This window comes from Anas acuta, chromosome 5 (assembly GCF_963932015.1).
Source record: "Anas acuta chromosome 5, bAnaAcu1.1, whole genome shotgun sequence".
Classification (NCBI taxonomy): domain Eukaryota; kingdom Metazoa; phylum Chordata; class Aves; order Anseriformes; family Anatidae; genus Anas; species Anas acuta.
The window spans coordinates 18,542,147-18,557,637 of record NC_088983.1 but is presented as its reverse complement, the minus strand read 5'-3'; the positions used below and the strand labels follow the sequence as shown (position 1 = coordinate 18,557,637).

At 37.7% G+C, this 15,491-nt stretch overlaps 1 protein-coding gene across 6 annotated transcripts in view; it reads left to right on the top strand.

Annotated features, from left to right (window-relative positions):
• Window positions 1–15,491, top strand: part of SPATA7 (spermatogenesis associated 7) — a 43,750-nt gene that overhangs the window by 206 nt on the left and 28,053 nt on the right. For 2 of the 6 annotated variants that reach the window (XM_068683010.1, XM_068683009.1), the window contains exons 2-5: window positions 11,179–11,259; window positions 12,243–12,335; window positions 13,029–13,138; window positions 13,893–13,940. Coding sequence is in view for 2 of the 6 variants with exons in the window: in XM_068683005.1 (XP_068539106.1) it covers window positions 11,179–11,259; window positions 12,243–12,335; window positions 13,893–13,940 (222 nt within the window). In the remaining 4 variants the exon portion in view is untranslated. The remainder of the gene's footprint in view (window positions 1–11,178; window positions 11,260–12,242; window positions 12,336–13,028; window positions 13,139–13,892; window positions 13,941–15,491) is intronic. The other 4 variants (XM_068683006.1, XM_068683008.1, XM_068683005.1 and 1 more) reach the window with 2 other exon arrangements.

The window sequence follows — 15,491 nt, the reverse complement described above, 5'->3', positions numbered from 1 at the left end:
GCGGGGCCTGCCCGATCCGGGGTCCGGGGCCTGCCCCGGGGCTGCGGGGAGTCGGGGTTTGCCCTGCCGCCGGGGGGCTCCGCTCCGGTGGCTGCCGCGGGCGAACGAGGCTTGGCCGCCGGCCTGCAGCCGCCGTGGGCGGCTTCAGGGGGGCTCCGTGAGCCGCCTCGTTCTCGGGCGCTGTATTTCGGCACCCTGGGGAGCCAGCGTGTCCCTCCTCTGAGTTGGTGCGGGTCTGAAGCCCACACGCTGCTTCACTGCGGGTTCTGTGTGCACGGTACCCCTGAGGTGGCTTCCGGGTGTGGGTCCGAGGGCTGTGGCCTGGTGGGGTGTTGGAACAAACGTAGCGGAGAGATAAAGGCGTGGAAGCTGGTAGAAAGTAATTCCTTCCCCAGACTGACCGGCTTGGCTCTTCCTGGGAATAGTCATAGGGGCATTCGCCATACACGATACAACGGACATAAACGTGAGAATATATCTGTCCAAGCCAACTCTGGCTCTTGGAAAATATCTGAAATATTTTTAGATGGGAGCTCGATGGCATGAACGATATAAAACTATGGGTGGAATTACTCAGCGCTGTGTAGTAATGTCAAAAGTATACACGGCTGCTGCGTAAGGCCATATCTAGTGAGATAACACTGCTTTCCGATTGCGTCTTTGTGGTGGCAGATCAGGTCTTGAGTTAGTGACAGATGTCGCTCCAAAAGATGTCTGATAACAGACTTTTAACACGAGGTCTAATACTACATAGAACTAGGAACTCCTGGGTGAAAACTAGGATCCATATATGTGGATATGTGCATCCATATATATAAGTGCTATTTCAGTCCCCATAGTAGATGTTTTTTTACACAGTGTGAAAGCAATTTATTACAAATCTATCCTTTCTTTGACTTGGATTCATAGTCCTTCATATTCTTGTTTCTCAAAACATTTTTATGGACAATCAGAAAGGATGCTGATTGTCTATAAACCATAAAATCAGATTAAATAGGATAAAAGATCTAAATTTCATTCAGGTTGCAGCAAGCAAACAAGAAATAATATAGATTAGCTCAAAATAGGAAATAACGTTTATTGGTTTAAATGGGAATCTATTGCTTGTGTGCATAGAAAGTTACACAAAGTATTTTGCAAGTGGACAGCTTGATGTCTAGTTTCACAGCCACACATCCATACAGACAGCAGGGATTAGCACAGGCAGAGATGTTAATTCCTTACCGTGTTAACCTAGAAATATTTAGGCCTGTGCAAAATTGGCAGGAAAGCCATTGAATTGCTTACACAGTTTATGAAAGAGGTGGCATGCATCGTATTTGTGAATAACATGTGAGATAGTTGTATCCATGCAATGTCTGTCCAGAATTAGTACAGAATAGGTGGGATATCTTATTTCTTGTACTGTTGTACTTCTTGCAGAATTTCTTGCTCACACCTGGGTTTGTCATTGTAAAGAACCAAAATTTTGTACTTGTTTTATATCGAGGACTATCTAGTGAGGCTGCTAAAGAAAAACAAAAATATTATAAATTTATCACTAAAAATAAAAAATCATTATTATTATTTACTGTACTACTTAAGATCTGCATGTTAAAAGTTCAAACAAGTTTAAGACTTTTCTCCATAAAAAATATTGAAGAATTAACCCTGTTTCCCTTACTCTCGGTATAAACCTCCAAGTTATTTACTGTAGTAATTTTAGGAGTTAGTCAATGTAGTCACAGATTTGTAGTATGACCTCAAATAATCTGAATACTGTAGATCTAAACAAGCATTGTTTTTCTTAGCCAGTCTTCTGCATCAGGCTGTTTAACTCCCACAACCAGTGATTGGCACGTACCTGAACAGCAATGAAATCATTACTTATTGCTAATCAGTCATGCACATTTCTGTCACTTTTATGTTATGGCGCTGGGAAAGTCATCATCATTGATGTATGGGGGCTGCTGGTATGTTTAGGCAGTTTGTGCTGGCTTCAAAGATTCCAAAACACTGTAAAAACGCTTCATATACTTACAGACACCACCATTTGATTTAGATTTTTCCTGTATTACAGAAAATCCTTGTGCTAATCTGAATGCTCTTAACACACCTGTGCCTTCTGAGCTGCAGTTTTTGGTTTGTTTTCTTTCATTTTGTTTTCCCCTCTGTATTCCTTTATTTGCTATTCCAGCAAACAAATTCTTAGTCAAGCATTAGTTTGGTAATGCTATTTTGATTATTCAGAAACTGAAGTTGCCTTTGAGTAGCAAAGTGGAAAAATAATATTTATTCAAAGAAGGAAGAACATTTGGAAATTAAATTTGAACCATAACCATGTATTTTAACAGAAACTGGGTAATGTTAATCACTGTCCTTAACTTTTTTCCAAACTAAAATCTCTGCTCAACAAATCACTTAAATGTATCCTTAATTTGACTCTTGGTCAAACAGTCTACCAAGTGATTTTTAGTCCCATATTGACTAATCCCACCTTCATTCAGCAAATAATTTAAATGGCACTAGAATTTAAGTACCTGATCAGTCCCATTTCATTGCAGATTTCTTGCATGCTTCAAAAGAAATATGTGCTGAAATAAACAGGATTCAAATCATTAAACCTACGTGCTGTTTGGTCCAGACTGTACTCTGCAACATCCTCTGCAGCAGTGGATCAAGTTTTCCCTGATCTGCATTCTGCATGGGGCTGGCTGTGTCCTTTCAGTTAGAAATATGAGAAGGTGGAAAATGTAATGCTGATGGAAACATGGGGAGGATTCTATGTAGGCACAAATTAAAGTAACAGAAGAGATCTTTTCAATCTGTACAATACAAACTAAATAGTATAGTGTGTGTGTGTCTTTCTTTGTGTGTATATATAGATGGTGTCTGCTGGTTGGTTTGGCACTAAGTCTTGAAACACCTTCAAAATGCAGGTTTGTGGGACTATATAATGTTGAGTTTCTTGAAGCAGTAGAAGCCACTGCAAGTTCATCGAGCAGCCCTGAGTTTTGTGTAGCTCTCCTTGCTCAGGCCTAAGAGTTCTGGGCAAAGCTGTGGCCATGAGCTGGTGCTCTGCTCACCTGAGTCATGGTGCCATGCCCACAGGGACATCTGTACAATACACAGTAGTGTATGCTCCTGGATTACTCCGTGACATCTTGCACAAGTGCAACTATCCAGTGAATTTTTCTCATTAGTAACGTTTCAAGTCAGACCCAAGCAAATTCTGGTGGGATTAACTTAATGGAATTTGCTTGTGCCTGAAGTTTTTATCACAAAATGTGCTGCTGACAGACGCAGCCATTTGTTTGTGCTTTGGGAGTAAAAATAGAGGAGTAACTTTCATCCAAAACTTCATTTATTGGTCAAATGAAGCCTATAGTTAGGGAAATTGTAACATTTTTCAAGAATTACTTCATCAAATAACTAACTCTCGATTGGCCTATTTAAGTCTACTGTACACTGCTATTTCACTAGATTTCTTAAACTAGTCAGAGGAGTTCTTGAAACTTAAATATAACTTTGGTTGAATAGTAGTTGTATTCTGCAGAAATGAAAACATTATTAGTCATAAAGGACTGAGAGACCTAACTCTTGCATATTAAGAGCAGATGTAAGGAAGAGCTTTTGTGTAATCCAGCATAGGCACTATTTATACACTTACTATCTAATTAATGTCTTAGAAGATTATGTGTAGTGCGCATGTCAGGGAATGATTCATTGTATTACTTTTATAATATTTTGCCTCTTATGCAAACGATCCCATGCAAAATTCAAATGGAACATTTGGGACTTTCAAAATTTCCAAATCTGGCTGTTGTAGCTTTTTGGGACTTCATTCATCACGTTTTGCTTCCGAAAATTTAGAAGATGATGACTATATTTTCTCCTCTGGTTGGTATTCTCTCAAATCTTAATAAATCTTAAAGTTCTGTTGAAGGCAGCTTCACGTCTAAGACTTTGTACTCTCAAAACTGGTGGGAGTTTTTCTGTTACTGAAACCAGAAATGGGTTTAAGAGGCTTCTGTTTAGCTTTCATGAACATGCACACAAAAATACAAATGTCATTATGAAGTTCTCAGTTCTGCCCCATGTAATTTTTTTTCCAATAAAATGGAACCCTATCGGTATATTCAGTAACCTGCTCAATCTCAAGCTGTGTGTGAAGTTACCTCTCATGACTGCATAGATACTGCAGAAAAGCAGCAGAGGCTTGCCATGTTTTTAGCTGTTTTCCTGAAAAAGGAGTCTGTGGGTGGGTCCCTGCTGTCTGCCAGCCTTTTCCTCTTTCCAGTCCTGAATCTGTTAGCCAGTTTCACCCGGCTGTGAGTAAGGAGTAGGAGACACAGTGGTATGAACCGCAGTGGTGGAGCAGGGCGGGGGGGAAAAAGAGAGAGAAAAAAAAAAAAAACACAACAACACATTAGCATATATTTTTAGAGAAAGGCATTCTGTTCTGTGGCAATTCCCAGATGAGCAACTAGTCAGCCAAGGATAAGCAACTCGGTAAGTTAAACTAGGCGACCAACTGTAACATATGTAATCAGACATAAACAGAGATAAACCAGCTGACAAATTATAACATGGACAGCACTTCAACAGCCACAGCTAAGTATGTAGGGGATGATAGGGTGACAGGGAAATGACTGCAGGTAAGGAAAATAAATAAAGGAAATTGAAGGGGGTTTACAGGGGAAGATATAAGCCACACTGATAGGAAATCAGGCCTTTTTATTATTTTTTTTTCTAAATAATATAATTCTAATAGCATATCATTATTCTAATATTAAAGAAAAATAGAAGTTACTTTCTTATTTAAATAAATTTAAATCCAGTGTGGATTTTCCTAACAAGGTTAATCTCTTAACATAGATAGAGCAGTGTTTGCTCTGTATGTTTGTGTTTTATTTGTATGCACAACAATTTCCTTAGCAAAAAGAGGAAATGGATACTTTGATTTAGAAATCCTCATAGTACCAAAAAGAGAGGAACCTATTTTTCAAGTCCTAATGTCATTCCTTTAAATGTGACCTTTTCAGAAGCATTAGTTTAGACAGTTGAAGGAGGTTTTATCATTACTCCTAACTTATTTAGGAGTTCACACTTCTGTTCACTCCTCTGCGCGTGTACAGTGTTACTGCTGCAGTGTACTGTAAGCGTCTACAGAGTCAGAAGTGAATTTGTAGCAGGAATCACACTGAAAAGATCTCCAGACTAGTCAGAGAAAGGGCCATAGAGCATCCTTGACTTCTGTTAAATTCCCAGCACAAACCCCTCTGATTGGAGCTCCCGAATTACCCCCTTGAACAGAGATGTCTCCCTGCTCTTGATTTAGAGCATCAAGGGTTGGGAAGGAAGAGAAAAGGAGCTGGTGATGGAAGAGGTGGCACAAACCCTTTGGAAATCAATGTAGCAGCTGGAGTACTTGCAGAGCATTTGTCTGTTAGGGTTGAATGTCTTCACTGGCCTGTGGGAGATAAATCCCTGCATGTCATAAAAACACTGCAATTTTAATCTACCGATTTTAATACCACAGAGGCACTCCTGCAGCTCCAGCTGAGAGGCCACTCTCGGCTGGGAATGCCGGGATGCTGGGGCCCTGGAAAAATCCATCTCATGAAAGGGTTGGTGGCCATGGCCTAGTGCTTGGCAAGTTCCTCTGGGACAGCAGGAGAGACTGGACTTCTAAATCCACCAAGGGCTAGGGGCTGTTTGAGCCTCAGCTGAGAGCTATAAGGAGCTCTGAGGAAAATGCAGTGCTCACTGCAGCTGAGTGGAGGTTTTGTGGTTTGTAGTGCTGCATTTAGGTGCTTGAACCCGGTATCTCACCTTAAGTATCTATATTATTTATGGTTTATATTTGAAATAGCAAGGCTTGGTTACAAGGGTAGCCTGATTGAAGTTTTTCAGTATTTTTGATTTGCGGTATCTGAAGTATAAATATAGCAAGTCTAATAGTCGTGTTTAAACTCCTTCCTATGAGAGCGTTATAATGAAAGCCTGGGCTTCTCTCCAGTACAAATTAATGTTCCAAATCTGAAATGGCTTTGTAGAAACATAACTTCCATGAATTCTGCCTATCTACTAACAATTAGGAAACAAAGTAACAGAAACCACCACTGTCCATCCTTTTTAGGACTGTAAAATTATAAATAAAGATAGAATGCATATTAAATGAAAATATAATTTGGACAATATATATCATCAGTCTCTTTAGAATAATGTAATTATTACTTACATTAGATACCAGCTGGAAAAAAAATATTCACAAAACTGTTTTGTTGTTTTGTTTTGTTTTTTTCCCTTCGCTGTATAGTACCACACTTGCAGGGAAAGCCTACAAGAAAAGCAAATAGAAGCACTAACAAGGAATTAATTAGGACTTTATAATAAGGTCCTAATAATACTAAGGAACCAAACAAAAAACAACAATTTTTTACTATTTTTTTTTCTCTCTGTACTTAGGCAAACACACAGCATAAGAACCCTGGTGTTATATTCAGTTAAACCTATGAGGAAATGTATGTCTAGATGTGTGGTATATTGAAGGCACAAGTCCATTATACTTCTCAGTTTCTCAGGAATAAATCTCAGAAAATAATTTCTTGAACTGGAAATGATCTTAAAGAGTTTCCAGTCCAGTTCTGGAAATCTATTTACGTAGAATCCCACTTTGTGACTGGAAATTTTTTTATTATTATTATTTTAAGAAGTAGAAAATGTGCGTTTCAGTCAGGAAACTATTATTGCAAAAGCTGCTGTAGTACTTACTGCAAGTACTGGGTTCAGTTCTGCTAAACCTGCTGCAGACACTTCCCACAGAACTTATTATTTTAGAAATAAATTCCCTCAAAAGCAGTAGAAGAGTTTTCACTGAAAAAAATCTCACTTGCACAAATAGGTTTGGAAGAAAAGGAGGTGAAGTAGACAAAATGCATACTGCTTTCACTCTGTTCTCGGTCCAGGTCCTCATTACAATGTTTTGCTGTTATTTTATCAGGTTTATATTTGGTTACTATGCAATTTGCTGAAAATCCCACCTTCTCCTTCAAAATTCTCTTCTTTAAGCCTTCAGTTTAGGTTTAGTTGTTGCAATTGTGCAAATAACATTGAAAACACAAATTGAATCTAAACAAATACCTGCTCAAGTCAGCAGGCAGCCTGAAAATATATCGGTGAAACATTTGAATGCTGACACCTTCTACCTCACTTGGATTGTTTCAAACAAACACTGAAATGAAGCAAGTCTCCCCCATGTACCAAGTCCTCCAGTTTCTCCTCTGCCATTAGCAACTTATATTTTCAATGAGAATATATAAAAAGGTGTTTTGAGTTTCAGACCGCAGATTTGGGTGTATCATGTCAGTGGGATATAATGTAGAAATGATAAATTTGATGAAATATCTACATGAAACAGCCTCGGCCCTAAGAAAACAAAGGCTTGCGTAGTAATCTTCACTCCTTTTTCCAATAGCACTAAGCATTATTTCAGCAAAATTGTTATCTTTGTGGCCTTTGTGGTAAGTTGAGTACCAGTTTTGTGGAAACAGGTGGCTCAAAGAGAAGGGAGCCTCCAAAGCCCACACTGATGCAAAGGTTACAGAAATATCTCAGCGGCACAAGGGACAGAGTGTGGAACAAGGCCCACAGGATACCATGCAGGGACTGCAGGAAGCCTTTTTATCAAATTCAGCTGTTTATGGAAATGTTTTAAAGTGCAAGATTTGTCTGTTCTATTTGAAGCTTTAATAAAATATACGGTTTGCCAGACGAGAGGACCCAGAATCCAACTGGATATTTTCAAAAGTTGTTCAGTGTCGGCTGTTGCCCAGTAAGGCAGGGTTCTAAACTGGAAGAAAACATCTGTTTTTACTGGTGCTAATGGCTGTCAGCGTGTCGAGGTGCAGCAGGGCCGTGAGCTGTGCCTTTCAGGGACACTTTTACTCCAGGACCTGCAATAAATGGGTCAGTGCCCAGCTAGTTCTTAGTGGGTTTCAGAGATACCTTTAAAAGGACCTCTTTACCAGTGGTGGCTTGTTTCCTCTGGCTTTGGGACTTCTGCAAATTGGGGATTTGGGAGTGATCTCTGCTCTTCCCAAGCATCCATAATCAAAAAACGTGGAGGAATCTGTAGAATATTTCTCCCTTCTGACCCTTTCCAAGATCTTTTCTTGCCTATGAAGTAATGATGGAGAATGGTGGGGGGGGAGAGAATTTTTGTTTTATATGCTTTCCCCCCAAGTCTGATACAGATTAATTGTAAAGGGCAAAAAGAGCAGATGCAATAGTTCTTTCAATACGGTTTATCCATGTGCCATCTGCTGGTGATGCAAAGCAAGTGAACGTTTCAGAATTGCCTGATTTTTCTTGTAGTGCTGAAGAGAAAGACCTCCAGCTGAAGACAATACAGGCAACAGCTTACTGAGCCCCTCCGATGATCTTCAGCTGAGGGCCAAGGCATTTAGCTTACCTGGAGAGAATCAACTGTAGTTATAAGAATGTCTCTGCACTTTTTTCAGATGCCCCTGCTTACCCCTCCATGTTTATTTCACATAAAAATTAGTTGGAGTTGGTTTTATAACTGTTTATCCAATAGTATTAGGTCTCCTTCTAGAATTATGATGTAGCTCTGAAATATGGAAAATTTAGGTTACTTTGAGCAACTGTGAATGAAAACCTTCATATTCTTTGATGTCCACTATAATGTAGAGTATTGGCTTATTTCTGGTTTACACATTTATTATTTTTTTTATCATTAGGATAAATCTTTATATATAAAAATATTATATTTTAACAGTTTAGTTAACATTAGTCATCCCAAAGACTTACGTTCTTTAGAAATGAGGGTGTTGTAACTTCAGACATCATGATTTTCAGGATGGTTTCCCAGCTGCACTGTGTACCACTTCAGTAGTATTATGGTAGAGAAATACAATACTTAAACAAGGAAGCAAGCCATTAGTGACAAAGGTTTGCAATCATTACAGAGGCAATCATTCTAAATCTAATAAATTCTTGATGTATGTTTGGGATTTTATTGCTTTTTTTAAAAAATAGTATTGGTTGTCCTTAAGTATGTTCAAATTACAAATGGGGATGAGAAGGAATTGTGCCACAAGGGGCATTTAAAAGGAGCCATTGTAAGGGACAGAGAAGAGCAGGAATGTTGTCCTTTGGCTTTAAAGAAAAGGTCATGAAGAAAAAACAGTTGCAGGGTAGGGCTGAAAAAACCTATGGTAGTGCTTTTCCTTTCTGATCCCCTCACTATTGCTGGTCTGGCACCCTCCCAGCTATGAGGGATGGGAGAATAATTCTTGCAGACATGGCCCCTACCATGCAAAGCCTTAGAAGCCCCTGCTGTATAAAGGCAGTTTTTTCTAAGTGCAAAGTCCTCAGGCTAATTCAAAAATGCCTTGATATTTGTTGTGCCTCGTAAGAGTGGGGATTGAGCATATCAATCCAGACTTAACATTATTTCACAACAGAGTCCCAGTAAAATACTCTGCAAATTTCCACATATGCTAAGCATTTTCACTTTGTTTATTTTCTCAAGGTACTTTTTGTTGCTTTCCAAACAAATCCTAGTCCTAGGCCTTTGAGGGAATTATATAAATAAATAAATAAAACATTATTATATAAACATACTGTAAGTAAACGTTACGTAAATAAGTCACTGTTAAAGACACCATTTATTTTGACACAGTCTCTGCTAACAGTCCGGCACCGTGTTAACCATCACGTGCAACGTGCTGTTGCCCTTAAGGTGTAGAGCTGCAGAACGTAGTAATCGCATCTGCAGGTGTAACAGTACCATAATAGTTATTATATAATGGTAGGAAATTTGGAGGGGAGACAGATGTTGGACATGCAAAAGGTAAAACGCCAGGAGAAGTGGAATTAAGGCTTTTTGAGGCGCATGTGGTGTAAGCATCGGTCTGTCCTTTGGTGTTAGTTGCACTGGTCAGTTTGTAAGAGTGTGCCTTTGCCGAGCCAGCTGGAGGCTGCAGTGAAGAGATCCCCCACACTTTTTGGGTGGGTGCAAGCTGCTGCTTCATGTGAGGAAGGGCACTCGGGGCTTTGCCTCCAGCAGTGGGAGGCTGAGGGTGGCCAGCGAGTGGAGCGCCATGGTGCCTCCCCTTCTCAGCGTGTGCGGACGTGGTGGCTGTGGCCTACCAAATCAACAGAGGAGAAGTAGGAAGGGAAGGGAAAGATCATCATCGTAGTAATGTATTCGTTGGAATTGCTCGTACAGTTCTACAGTTGGTTTTATGCATGTGTGGTATATTTATTCTCTTAAAGAAATCTTGCTTTGCTTGATATTTTGAGCATGGCTTTGAACACTTTAAAGGAATGCTTTGCGTGTGCTAGTATTTGAAATAATAATATACCCCCTGTTAAAATGTGTTCCAATAATGCTGTAGATTCTTAATAAAATTGGCTGTGGATTGGTAAATCAAAGGTCACATCACAGACAGTAGTTGTGAGCCTGACAGTACCACGCTTTTTTTCCAGGAAGGAGATAGGGCTTTTAGCTCACATCTTTCATTTCTCAGAACAACGAGATGTTTGGGTTTAGTCAGCTTCTGCACTAGTCTGCAGAGTTACAACTCTGCAAACTTACAGAAGATCAAATGGCAAGTGAAATTATTCTTAAATTAACAACAATAGTTTTTTAAGATTGTGTGTTCTCACTGGTAGGATGATTTCTCAAACAAGCATAATTTATTTCTTTCAATCTATTAAACTCTTATTTTAGTATGGTTCTAACAATCATTCCCTACACACAGAATATTTTTCACGTTAGTCATTTGATGTCATGATAAAATTCCATCAGTAAACCTTTAAAATAAATTGGAGTTTAGCATAGGTACAATAATTTCACCATGTCTCTGTGCAGTTTAATGAGCATCATAAAGTTCAGATTAATCTAGTGATCTCTTCTGCTGTTTAAGCCCCTGAACTAATAAAAGTACTGCCATCATCTGCTACATTTAGATTTATTTGTTTAACTAAACTGTTGTGTTTTAGTAGTAGTATGACATTAAATAGCACTTTTCCTCTATGAAAAATGTACAATACAATCATTGAAGAGTTCTTTGGAGAAACATATATTTATATATTATTATTATTATTTGCTTTATCTTGTCTTTCAAAATATGTATTTTCTCTGTTCTGTTTGACGTTTCGTTAAAGTGGATGAATACCCAGCTGTGGTCATTCCCAGATGTGGTCCAGCAAGTCCATTTAAAGGACAATTAAGTACTAAGAGTAATGGTGAGTAACACACTTGCTTTCACTAGAAAGTTGGCATGGTTCCTTCTATGTGAATTAATTGTTTTCATTATTAAAATATTTATATAATAAAAATCTTTGCGTTGTTCTATGTTGGTGAAGTTTAATAGTATGCATTTAGTATGCATTACTGAAAATAGTTTTGGGGAGTGAGTTTTGCCTTGACTGTTATGCTAGCTAACAACTGTTAGCAAGGTATCTATATATATGTGGAAAGAGATGTTTTATCTATATTAGCTGGAATATGTGATTTTCTGCTTTAAGAAACCCTTGAAGTTAAAGCTATTCCTCTACAGTCAGTAGTTGAAATAGGCAAGTATATGGCTCTGTGCCTTAGTGCCACCTACAAAACTTCTTTCAGAAGAATATAGAATGGAGAAACAAGAAGTTTCCACGCTGACATTTTCATAGTCCAACTTCAGCTACGTCTGTAACTATTTTTTGAGCTAATGTAATGGTTCAGTGGGGATTAAAAATAAATAAATAAATAAAAGTAGATAAAATTATACCATGTGATAGTAGCTGAAATAAAAAGAAAAATTATTTCCATTGAGCAAAGAAGCACATGTTAATTCTAAGTTTGTGGTTTCCTTGGAGTTAGATAGTGAGATTGCACAAGGCAGAAGCTATGTATCCCAGAAACAAAGCTAGATTTAAACTGGTGCCACAGGTTTGAAATCGTGCATTTTTGCACACGTGAAAATGTTTCAGAGGCACGATGTTGGAACTGGGTCTTATGAAAGCAGAGTTTTATCTTAGTACTTGTTATATTCACTGCTGGCAGGATAAATGTTAAGAGCAAAACCATTTTCAAGTGCTTTTGGCTTTCATTTTTCTATTAGTGACTGACATCTGTATAGCTATTATTTGGACATAGTGAATTTTAGATTTGAATTGCAGTTAATAGCTGTTTAAAATTTTAGTATTGTGCCTTTATAATGTTCAAATATTTTTTGATCTTACAGCTTTCTGTATTGATTCCACACGAAGTCTTACTAACCAGTACCTGATCAGAGATCACATGATGTTTCATTATAACAGAATCCTTTCAGCCAAAGGTAAAAATGTGCATATAGGAATGAACTTTGTACTCCTAGGTTTAGCTTTTTTTTTTTTTTTTCAGAATAGGCACGTACCAAGAGGGAGTGAATTGGATTGTTAGAAGCCTGATTTTCTTCTTGTTTCATGCTTGGACCAATGTCAGCAAGGAGATACAGCTGTTACTTAAGACTTTTGTATTATTGGGTTTGAAAATTTTGTATGAAAACGTTTTGCCTCAAGTGCTACCAAAATTATGACTTTAATTTTAGGGTACTTTGTGCTGTATTGTTTTCATTCTTCTGTAGAGCTGCTGTGAAATAATATGGTGAGATAAAAAACATGGAGCAAATATACAGAATTTATTTAAGGAATGATTCCAGAACATTTTCAGTTAAACTCAGATCACTGTGCCATTATTTTAATTTTCAGAAATGTTGTTTATATTTTGTTCATATTAAACTCAGTGGCATTAATGAGTTTTAAGGACTTAGAAAATTGCTTCATGTTTGCAAATGAGAAAATCACATTACTAATCTATGTTATTGAGCACTAAAAATGCATATGAATTTTTGCACATATTTTAATGTTAGAAGGTGCGTATATTTGTCAAAAGGCAAATGTGAAAACTGGAGCTTAGGACCCTGTTGAACTAGCATATGTTTGTATGTTTCTTAATTAGGATGAGATCCCAATCAATTTTTTTTTTTCAGATATAGAAATGTGTGGTTATTCCCCTCTGAAATGACAGTACCCCATTGTCAGTGCTACAGCTGAAAACAGTTATAGCTGAAGTTGGTATTTTTTTAAGGTCATATAAGAAGTAAGAATTACTGTTCAAGTTAATATCATGCATAGGCCTAACAAAAGTCTGTAGATGGCTGTGTACTGTAAACAATATTAACAGCTTATTTTCACTTTTCATGGCATAAACTTCTCTTGGGGATTTCAGTCCTAGAGGTATAAATGCTAAGGCTTGGCAGGGTGTCCTGAGTATCTAAATTAAATGCTTAGAAGGTTGCAGGGTCTGGATTATGAGATAAATGATTTTTGAATGCCTCCCAAAACATTATATGCTCTCTTTCTAGTTATTTTCAGAAATAGTGTTTTGGAAGTGGTTATATTGGTTTTCCTCATCATCCCTCCCTTTCTTAAATTTGCTTTAAAGAGAAGTACATTGAGGCTTTCGATTCTGCCAAAGTCCATGCTCAGAACAAAAGTACTGTCATTTCTCTACCATGTAACATACTCAGTATGTTTGCAGTTAAATGCAGTCAGCACAAAATGTACAGAAACATTTTGTAAGGAACCTTCATTTGAATGATGATTCTTCCTTCAAATATGTATTTTGTTTAACGTTGTTATCTCTAAAATTATCTGACTGTATCAATTTCAATTTAAATACACAGTAACTTTAAACACACAGCAACTAGCATATTTTAAAGTAGTGGGAGGAAAAAGTCTGTGTTCTAATTAATTTGTGTGTGTTTTGTTGTTTTATTAATGCATTTTTTTCTAGCCATGACAAATATTAAGTAAACACACAGCTGCTCACATCTATTTTTCCTTGTTTTCAGCAGCTGTAGACTGTTCAGCACCCAGAAGTAGGCTGACCAGCATCAAACGTAAGTATCTGCAATGCATTAATTCTGCAAAAGGTTCTGTAAAACTAACTTAACAAAAAAGCCAGAGGAATAGAAGAGTAACAACAAATTATGACCCTTAATCAAGCGTATGTGTGTCTGTTTGCTTCTCAGCTTTTCTTATCCTGCTTCAGCTATTTGTAAGAATCTGCAGTGAATGTAATGCTAGTGTGATGGACCTAGTCTGTCAGTGATTAATTGTGCTTAGGATCACAATTAATTATGCTTAGAATCTTTTTCATCAACATGGTGAATGTAACAGAAAATGAGAATTTTAAGCATTATTCTCTCTGTTTTCTTGTGATATGATGTGAGCTTGAACTGTCAAGAAGAGAGCTTAACTAGTGCAAGGTTAAGACAAATTTTAGAACTGTGGGCACATGGGAAGCAGGACTGAAACTTACTGTTTCATTTCACAGAAAGCATAGCCAGTCATAAATGCACAGCCCCACAGCCTGAATTAACCTGCAGTTACTTCTCCTGGGAGTTGTCTCATTTCTTAACACTGTTTAGAGGTGTCAGTACTGTAGCCTTTCTTTATAATGGTAGCTGAAGAAAAATACTTTCACATCATTGACTTAAGGAATACTAAATGAATTATTAATCAAAGGGGATAAATAGCAGCTGTTTGTTAAAACAACAAACATATTTCTGTTATTTGATGTCTTTAATTCAGTTACAGAAAGTTCTTTCTCTCCAATTCAATGTTCAGTTAGAACTGCTGAGATACTGGAAATACTTAAGGCATTCATTTAGATAAATCTTCTGAGTACAGAATACTTTGTGGTTAGTCTCATATCCAGTCAAACAGGAGTGATACTGTATTGTAAAATGATTAGAGTAACTAGAGTTGATGCAGGAAATCACTCATCCATTACACAGAAAGACGTCAGCATTTTGTTACAGTTTTTTTCAGAGCTTGCGCATAATGGATTGTGAGTGAATTAAGGCAACAAGGTGCACCAGGATCAAAGATACTTTATGCAGACATGTCTTTTGTTTTCAAAAGGTATAGCACAATTAGGAACAGTATTGTAAAGATTTCTGTAGTCCGCAGATGGAGGTTTGGATTTTCAGATCACCTGTTCTACAGATGCATCTGAAAAAAAAAATCTTCCTTTCTGTAATTTGGCAGTACAAGATTTGCTTTGAAACAAGCATGAAAACACAAAGTTGATATAAGAAGAAAATGTACACCTACATATTTGTCTAATAAAAGCCTCCTGTAGTGTTTTTTTTTCTTTCCCCACCTGCTGGAATCTTTCCTAGAATCCCTAATGAACAATTACTTTCCCACATGTTTTCAGGTCTTTCCAAACACCAGCAAATGCCCATTCATTTTAGTTTTCTGTTTTTACAGATAAAATGCTCCTGAGCTCAGAGCTTGCATGTTTCACACAAGAATGAGTTTCCCTGAATAACATGTTCATTTTGAAAGACATCTACACTTCCTTAGCCCTCACAGATAATTGTCATGACACTAGCAGGTGTGCTCTGTAGTGAGGAAATTTTCATTTCAGATAGCAGGTCTTT